The sequence below is a fragment of the Engraulis encrasicolus genome, chromosome 23 (assembly GCF_034702125.1).
Source record: "Engraulis encrasicolus isolate BLACKSEA-1 chromosome 23, IST_EnEncr_1.0, whole genome shotgun sequence".
NCBI classification, from domain to species: domain Eukaryota; kingdom Metazoa; phylum Chordata; class Actinopteri; order Clupeiformes; family Engraulidae; genus Engraulis; species Engraulis encrasicolus.
The window spans coordinates 21,820,466-21,830,465 of record NC_085879.1 but is presented as its reverse complement, the minus strand read 5'-3'; the positions used below and the strand labels follow the sequence as shown (position 1 = coordinate 21,830,465).

Here is a 10,000-nt window from a genome sequence, read left to right as displayed (position 1 = left end):
TTCTCTCTCTGTTTCTCTCTCTGTTTCTCTCTCTCTCTCTCTCTCTCTCTCTCTCTCTCTCTCTCTCTCTCTCTCTCTCTCTCTCTCTCTCTCTCTCTCTTCCCTGTCTCTGAGGTGCTCCGCTGATTTTTACCAGAGATCTGGAGATGTCTATGTGAGGGCTAGTGAGTTCCATGAGAGCATTGCTAGTGGAGCCAAAACCTGCACCCAGCGGCCTCTCTCACACACGCTGATCAGACATGTCCTGCTAACTGTGAAAGGACAAGCAGTAGATGGAGTGAAAATAAAGGCCAAGAGAGAGAGAGAGAGAGAGAGAGAGAGGGAGCTCAAGAATGAACAAATGAAAGGGGGGAGTAAGAAAGAAAGAACTCAAGACAGAAAGACACAAGACAGGGCATTGTGAAATAAATAAATAAAAAGGAACTAAGAAAGAAATTGACAAATGTAGGAAAAGGAAGACAAAAGTAGGGGGAAAACAAGACAGACACTAGGAAAACTGGAAAAATAAAGAAAGACAAAAACAGAAGAAAGAGCTGAAGAACCAAACCAATGATGGTGTAGCACGCTTAGGGAGAAAAGTATGAGAGAGAACCAGCAGCACTTCACTTCACGTTGGTGTTGAATGTTGAGTGTTGAATGTGTGTTGAATAGTAGGAAGGAAATGTCTCTGTTTCATTAGCGCTGGGACCCGGCGAGGTCTCAGGAAGGGCTGGGGACCACCGCAGAGGAAGAAGGAAGGGGGCAGATGGAGAGCTGAATAAAAGATGAAATACTCCATCATGCATGAGGAAAGATTGCGTGAAAAAAGTATATGGCAAATCAGCAATGAATATAGGGCAGGACGGAACTATTATTTTGCTTTGAAAACATTGACCCCTTAGCGCAGAGCCTATGTTATAACCTTACTGTCACCAAAATTGTAATGGCTATGTCTTAATCTGTTACTTAAGGCTCTCGGTACTGTCATAGCAATGTTGTTATGATGTAGTTGAGTATTTTCAGCAAATAGTGAATAGGCCCGCCGGCCACCCCATCTGCATTAAGAGGCTACTCCCTTTGCGCAGAGGCTCTGTTATAGCCTTATTGTCCTTAAAGGGGTATGCCACTATTTTGGGGCTTAAAGTGGTGGTTCACTATTTTAGACATTAAGCCCTGTTTGTGTGACTTCTTGGGTGAAGTAGAGATGTTCTCATCACAATTTTGACATTTGGTGCTGAACGGAGCATTTGGGTATTCAAGACAGCAACCCCCCCACCTTTACATTGACTCCAATGAAGCACTCATGATGTGCTTGTTTACGTTACTATCTATGGTTTGTATGCAAGCTGTAGTTTTTGTAGCCAGTCCCGCTCAAAGACAGACGTTCTACCATGCTCCTTGATGTCTACACAAACAACACACTATCGCTACCTACTGGCTGGATGTCTACTGCTATTCAACGGCGTCTGGGGAAAAATAGGTCCGCCAAATGCTAAACAACAGTTAGAAGGCATATTTCGCTGCAATTTTCGGGTCAATTTATCGCTGTCTACCACTGACCACACGGTGAGTTCCATGTCTTTTCGAACGTTAGCTTAATGCCATTTTATGATCGATTGCTTGAGTGCTCCATTGGAGTCAATGTAAAGGTGGGGGGGCTGCAGTCTTGGATACCCAAATGCTCCGTTCAGCGCCAAATGTCAAAATTGTGATGAGAACATCTTCGTTGGCCAGGGTTTATAAAGGTGTTTATAATCTGTTACTTGTGGCACCCAGTAGTGTCATAGCAATATTGTTATGATGTAGTTGAGTCTTTCCAGCGCCGGCAGGGCCATCTGCACAAAGAGGCTACTTTGTCATTTTGTGCTTCTTATTCCTTCTTTCTGTCAGTCTGTGTGTTTTTATGTATGTTTTTTTCCCATGTGATCGGGCATATGTGTCAGCCTACATGTGTGATGTATGGTAGCCACGGTAACCAATGCTTACCGTCTCCATCCATTTCTAAATATTCATTATAACGTCTTCTCATACATGTATAGGTGGATCACCATTTTGAATTGCCCGTCATAGACATACTTGGCTGTAAACCTTGCTGTATTTTTGGTAGTATTAGTTTATTATTTGTAGATATTCATGAAAAGATAACATTTGTGAATGGGCAGCATACATTTTGAAAATAAATTGCTAAAATTACATACTCTACCTTTAAGTTCAAGCACCAGGTTTGACCCGTGTGTGTGTGTGTGCGTGTGTGTGTGCGTGCGTGCGTGCGTGTGTGTGTGTGCGTGTGTGTGTGTGTGTGTGTGTGTGTGTGTGTGTGTGTGTGTGTGTGTGTGTGTGTGTGTGTGTGTGTGTGTGTTTGCGTGTGTGCGTGCGTGCGTGCGCGTGTGTGTGCGTGCGTCTGCACAGGAAGCGGAGGACAGTGACAGTCCGAAGCGCAGCATCCGGGACAGCGGCTACATCGACTGCTGGGACTCTGAGCGCTCCGACTCGCTCTCGCCGCCCCGCCCCCGCCACGGCCGGGAGGACTCCTTCGACAGCCTGGACTCCTTCGGCTCGCACTCGCGACAGACCCCCTCACCGGACGTACTGGTCGCTCGCATCGGCAGCAGCGATGGTAAGACGAACTAGCCAGGCCATGCCCTCCCAGTGACGAAACACCTTTGACGTTGCTTTTAGTCAGGGGTAGAGCAATGTAAATATCGTTTCTGATCTCCGGAAAAATTGAGAACTACACCCACTTTGTCAAGAACCAATCAACGAGTAGCAAACCAAGGGAGGCGGGTCAACAATGCTGTTAGTTGTTATGCTCTACTGTAAGTCTCGAAGAGATTTGAAAGTCGATGACAATAAGGCTAAAGACGGGCGCCCTAACATGTCCATCTCACACACCCACATACGCTGTGCGTATTTTGATCCAATTTTGCCACGATTTGTGAGACGCACAACTTGTTGGGAATCAGGCCAATTTTTTGGCTCAATCGGAGGTCTATTTTGAGTCTCATGTAGTGTACAAGCGATTTTACCTCACAACCAGCTTGCAATCGGCAATTGTATGGTCACAAGAAAATCAAAACTGTTTTAAATCCTGGTCGCTACAACCCGATTTCACACTACATTTCACACTATCCCATGCACAAAACTAAAGTAAAAAGTTGTAGTTATGTAGTTGTAGCAATATCATTGTAGATGTGAACAGGGCTTTGCACCATGACCTACATTCGAGTGCTAATACGGACCGCTCTGATGTCCACCATTAACACAGTAGTCAGTATGGTCCTCTGCCGGCCTGAAGACACTATAAGAGGACACTCTGCTCCCACACAGTTATCTGAAGGACACGTGCGTCTCTCTCTCTGTCTCTGTCTCTGTCTCTGTCTCTGTCTCTTTCTCTCTCTCTCTGTCTCTGTCTCTGTCTCTGTCTCTGTCTCTTTCTCTCTCTCTCTGTCTCTGGATACTGTAATGAGTGAAAGAGTGAGAGTGACTCCCATTTGATTGCACTACACATGGCTGTGAGTCTCCCATTGAATGACTTACTAACATGAGGGAAATTGAGAGAAAGTGACTCCCCATTTCTGATGGTGATGACGCGGCACAAATGCAAATCTGTGATGACACTGCAACACATAGCCTAATTCAGAGTGTGCTTTACTTAAAATTCATGACTTTCTGTCTTTACTTTCCCTGACTATTCCACACCTGAGATACAACATAAAAAATACAATAAGTGGAGCAATAACTCCTTACTTTGATGACACAGCAGCACACTACACCACACAGTGCACACATGACTCACACACAGGCCCACGACAGGGGGATACAAACGGGTGAGTGGTCCCAGTCCCAGGGAAAGGGGGTGCCTAGAATTGGGACGCCATGTCTTTATATGTATTGAGTGGAGGGGGGGGGGGGTGGGGGGGGGGGGGGGGGGGTGGGGGGGCTTTCAGCTGATTTTGTCCTGGAATAGGTCAAAGTTGTCAGTGCCCCTGCTCCGACATTATACAGTATGTGTGAGGTGTTGCCTGGGGAGCAGTATGTGGGGATGGTATTTTGCCCAAGGGCGCCTCAGCAGCCGTCTTGGTAGTTTGTGGATCATAAGGTTTGACCTTACGTTCATGCATTTTGCATTTAAATCTATTTTACAGACAGCAGGTTTTTTGTGAAGTGTCTGTGAAGTTCTTTTTTTATAGATCCTCACCTATTTTTACAGAAGTCAGTTGTACACCATTTAACAAGGCTCAGAAACAGGTGTTACTAAAGGCATGAACTAAAATTTTGACTGGACAAGCTTACAGACAGTTTTGACTGGCCAAGTGGACAGATGCTTTGTTGATGTCTACAGGCACTGCTGACCACTGTGTTTATTTGCGTATGTGTGCTTCGTGTGGGTGTGTCCGTCAACTTTCAACTGTGTGTTTAGTGCAAGTCTTCGTTTGTATGTAGGCCTATGTATGCAAACGTGCAATTAGGATTGTCCGGTGTGTGTATGTGCGTGTGTGTGTGTGTGTGTATGCGTATGCATGTGTGTGTGCGTATGCGTGTGCATGTGTGTGTGTGTGTGTGTGTGTGTGTGTGTGTGTGTGTGTGTGTGTTCTTCTGGATGGGAGGTTTTGTCTTTGCATGTCTATGTTAAGATGACCTCCGTGTGTTATGGACGTGTAAACAACTGGCCGGACAACACCACAGCTTGTGGTCATGTTTTGTCTCTAGGTAATGACAACATTTGTCTTTGCACTATGTGTGCAAAGCTATTTTGAAACAGCAGGCTGGTTTCTGTGGTCCAGCGGTAAGGCATTGTTTTGGTGTTTGTTGAGGGTAGTGACGTTGTTACGGAGCCCAGATGCACTTGCCACTCAAACGACATGTGTAGGGGGAGACACTTGAAAGCTGTGTCTGTCTTGCTTTCCCAACAAACCACGTTAGCATTCCTGTTTCAGTTCAGTGACGCATTGGCTGAATGCGTTATGTGCTTGTGTGCAAGTTTTGGTATTTATTGAGAGCAGTGACGTTGTTGTGGACCGCGAACCTAAGATGCACTTGCCACTAAAACGCCATTTGTAGAGAGAGAGGAGGGGAAAAAGGGCAGACCTGCAACTGGAATATTCCCAAAACGCGGCCACATTAGGAATGAATAAAGACTTTACATGACTAGTGCACATGCCAAATACTGCCACTGCCATTGAGGCTTTTCACTACAGGAAAAGGGGTCGTTGGCTGAAGGCGTAAGTGCTTATGTGCAATATGTAAGTTTGAATGTCGTATTATTACCTAAATAGGAGTAATTATTAAAGGAGGGGACATGTTCAGGCAGACACATTAAAGATGTATTGCTTGATTGGTTGGTTGGTTGGTTGCCTTGTTGGTTGTTATATCTGTTTCTGTGTCCAAAAATAGATTCTATTTTATACTTGCCTATGCCAAACATTGGTTTTATTTTAATGGTCAAAGACAGACATTTCCTTACATCCTTATACTGTATGATCACACACACACACACACACACACACACACACACACACACACACACACACACACACACACACACACACACACACACACACACACACACACACTCACACACACACACACACACACACACACACACACACACACACTCACACTAACACTCACACACGCTCACACTCACACTCACACAGTATGACACACACACACGCATGGCACAGGTAAGCGTATATGTGCAGTCTCTATACTTGTTAAGACCATTAATAATCCTGTTTAAAACCACTTTGACATGGTACTGTAGAGCTCTCAAGGGTGTAGTAGACCCAACGCTCTAATGGCTATTCCAGAAAGCCCAGACACCCCACAGCCTTTGCATTCTACACGGGGCTGAACTGGGTCCAACAGCAGCCCAGGAACCAGCCTCCCTCACATCACAACTCCCTTGCTTTTTCTACTATACTCATGAACGGCCATCCGGGTACTTTGCTCGTAAATATGCGCTACGCCCCTTTATGGGTGAAAACAAACCGAATGTCTCATCAACTTACATGCTACATCGGCATGTCTAAGTGAACACAGTCCATGCTTCAGGCACGGCTGTTTGGCTCTATTATTTGGACAGCCGGCAACACAACACGTTTTCGGCATGTTGCGGGTGAACAACGCTAGTCTACAGGTCTGTATCTTTCGTTTATGAAACCCCAACATCACCAATTGACTTGCATGGGTTGTTTTCCCCCACAAATGGGCGTAACGCACATGGAAAACGTCACGCCGTTCATGAGTATGTTATAATAATAATAATAATAATAATACTTTCGTTTTATATAGCGCCTTTCAAAACACCCAAGGACGCTTCACAGAGTGTTGTGTTGGAAAGTGTGAGTGTGTGTGCGCATCAGTGTGTGAGCATGTGTGTGAATGCATGTGAGTGAAAGTGCTTGTGGGACTAGCAGCCATAAGCCTCCAGGAAGAGATGTGTCTTAAGATGTTGCTTAAACATGGCCAGTCAGTTATGACTGGTTCAGTCCACTGTCTATGTTAAAGATGGATCAATAGGCTGCCCAATTAATATTACGGGACAGTCAATGAGGAAAAAAAAACAAGAACAAAAAAACAGCATCGGCCCCTAAGGACTGTCGATCCACCGGGAAGATGCCCTGTATGCCAGATAACCTGTCCAGCCTTGTTTCTACCGTCCCTATGGTTTATTCCCATACAGTCAGCTAGCTTCTGGGCTGTTCAGATCCCAGACTGTACGCCTGCTTCAGCCTCACTCATGCAGCTAATAGCCCCAGCCAGTCACCCAACCTCTACGATTTTTCTGACCGGTGTACCCGTATTTCAGCCAAGACGGAGAGAGAGCCCAATGCATTCATTGAATATTGTGAAGAAGAAGATTTTTAAAAAATCTATTCATGGCCTCAAACAATAAAGAGAAAATATAGCACTGACATCAGAAACGCATTATTTCACAGTATCCAGTGAACTTTCTGTCAAACTCCTAGCACATATATTTCAGTCAATTCCTTGAACCTGCTGATCCTAACTATTTTGATGTAGTAGTCAGGGCACCGGTTTGGTACCCTGAAGGCCCAGGTGTGGACCTCAGGCCAAATTTCCTCCCATTCCCCACAATGCACTAATGACGGCAATCAACTTTCTCGAGGTGTATTAGTTGCCTCTTTAGCCCCAGGCAGACAGCTCCATAATACGGTCCCAGCCAGCCAGCTAGGCAGCTAACCTTGCCCCAGCCCCAATCCAATCATCAAGCTCCTGTTCTCGTTATCCCGCCAGCAATGCATCCTTTTCATGTTAGCCAAGGAAAACACAGGTGTTGCTAACGACATCTTGATGAGCCCCAATAAGACTGTGCTGCACAGCATCAGACTGCACCTGGCACCTGGCCACTGGAATGAATGCTGCTGCAAAATGGATAGTCCTGGCTGCAGCCGTACTCCTGAACGGCGTGACGTTTTCCATGTGCGTTACGTCCATTTGTGGGGCAAAACAACCCATGCAAGTCAATTGGTGATGTTGCGGTGTAATAAACGAAAGATACGGACCTGTAGACTAGCGTTGTTAACGCGCAACATGCCGAAAAACGTGTTGTGTTGCCGGCTGTTCAAATAATAGAGCCAAACAGCCGTGGCTGAAGCATGGACTGTGTTCATTTAGACAAGCTGATGTAGCATGTAAGTTGATGAGACATTCGGTTTGTTTTCACCCATAAAGGGGCGTAACGCACATTTACGAGCAAAGTACCCGGATGGCCGTTCATGAGTATACTCCTGTACTAATTTCGTAGTTCTACAGAGGGCCTGGACCTGCAGAATTGAGCCTCGATTTCAGGTGGGAGGACTGAACCCAATTGAAGTTTGAAACCAAATGAACCCATTAACCTCCAAGTTCTGGCTTTCGTCATCTGACTCCAGACCCAGCTCCAAGTGTTTGGGGTGGAAGAGCAGGGAGAGTAGTACAGAGCTTCTGTTCAGAATCTAGGCCTTCAGTTCATCCTATGCTGCTCACTGCACATCAGCTCTCTTGCAGTCTGGAATGTTTCTATGTGTGTGTGTGCGTTATGCATGCGTGCGTGCATGTGTGTTTGTGTGTGTGTGTGTGTGTGTGTGTGTGCACGCTTTTGCGTGCATGCGTGCGTGTGTGTGTGCTGTGTGTGTAGGTGTACGTCTGTGTATGAGCATGCATCTATTTTCCCTCTGTGTGTGTGTATGTATGCGTGGGTGTGTAGGGGGAGTTGAAATGAGATGAGATGAGGTGTAATTGTTTTTCCATTTGAAGCCAACGCGCGGGCCAAGAAGACTCCTGAGTCAGTAGTCTGGGAAGTTGTGTGTGTTGCCCTCCCAGGACCTGTGCATGTGCGTGCGTGCGTGCTTGCGTGCGTGCGTGTGTGCGTGCGTGCACATGCCGTTTATGCGTGCCATTATGCATGGGTGTGTGTGTATGTGTGTGCCTGCATGTACGTCTACATGTGTGCCAGTGTGTTTCCCTCCCAAGACCTTTGCCCTGTGAGGACCTGTCCACCTTCCGGGAGCGCTCCTGTTTTAGCTTCTTCTAATTCATATGTTTGAGACACAGTTTTGGCCCATAGGACATATTGCTCTCTCTTTCACTGCTGTCTCTCCCAATCCATCTATGTTTTCTTTTCCAGGCTCAGTAGCCCAGTTTTCAGTGTATGTCTTTTTATCCTTCTAAAATTGAACCAACTGCCTGTTATCCACCTCAGCCTTTTTCATAATCATTTAGTTGCGGTCTCTAAGGCTTCTCTTTCTTTCTTTCTTTCTTTCTTTCTTTCTTTCTTTCTTTCTTTCTTTCTTTCTTTCTTTCTTTCTTTCTTTCTTTCTTTCTTTCTTTCTTTCTTTCTCTCTTTCTTTCTTTCTTTCTTTTCAGAGTGTTTCATTTCATGGTGCATTAGTGATGTTGGAGGCTCTCTCTCTCTCTCTCTCTCTCTCTCTCTCTCTCTCTCTCTCTCTCTCTCTCTCTCTCTCTCTCTCTCTCTCTCTCTCTCTCTCTCTCTCTCTCTCTCTCTCTCTCGTTGTTTTGCATAGTTGTTGTTTGGCTTCCTTATTCAGTATCTCCTCTTTCCTCTGACTGCGTTAAGGGATAATTAGCGTATAATGCTTTTTTACTGTGGGGCTCAAATGACGACCTTTCACTCGTCATCCAGCAGCCGCTTGCAGGGAAATCACAGGTTCTATGCCTATTAAGAGAGCTGGATCTGTGTCTGGATCTTTGTGTGGCTGTGGGCATCTTTGTACAGTAGTGTGTGTGAGTGTGAGTGTGAGTTTGTGTGTGTGTGTGTGTGTGTGTGTGTGTGTGTGTGTGTGTGTGTGTGTGTGTGTGTGTGTGTGTGTGTGTGTGTGTGCGCTTGTGTCTGTATGTGTGTGTGTGTGTGTGCGTGCGTGCATGCGTGTGTGCGTGTGCGTGTGCGTGTGCGTGTGCGTGTGCATGTAGGCCTTTGTGTATGTGTGTGTCTTTGTTTGGAAAGGAAGGGGTGATGGTTGTGAGAAAGTGTGCGCCTTTGTGAATGTTCTTGAGTGTGCACAGTATTTGTTTGTGTGTTTATGGAGTACCACCATATGTGTTTATGTCTGTAAATGGGCTAAATGTGTATGTAGTAGAGTTGGCCTTAACCGCAGTGAGAAACGCTGAGAACCAACTAACTGTACCCAAACAGCACACACACACACACACACACACACACACACACACACACACACACACACACACACACACACACACACACACACACACACACACACACACTTTCGACATATTCCCATAGACTCAATTTGTCCAGCAAAAACTAATCCTCGTATTATTCTCAGGACGGAAAAATGATTCCGTCTCTCTGCTCAAATCATCTACGTGGCCCCATAGCCTTCCAAAGCATGTCGAAAGTAGTGCCATATTACCGGTACATTCTTTGACTTTTGGTAAGTGTTTTATGAAAGACTTGCAGACTCGTAAACAGATGTCCAAAGGTTTTACATGACTGCTCACTCAGCAAGCTGGAATTACGCCGTTATTACTCATTGGA

The 10,000-nt window shown here is 45.7% G+C and overlaps 1 protein-coding gene across 1 annotated transcript in view; it reads left to right on the top strand.

Moving 5' to 3' along the window:
* Positions 1 to 10,000, top strand: part of limch1b (LIM and calponin homology domains 1b) — a 203,988-nt gene that overhangs the window by 144,338 nt on the left and 49,650 nt on the right. The window contains exon 7 of the mRNA XM_063189675.1: positions 2,389 to 2,596. Within this exon, the coding sequence (XP_063045745.1) occupies positions 2,389 to 2,596 (208 nt within the window). The remainder of the gene's footprint in view (positions 1 to 2,388; positions 2,597 to 10,000) is intronic.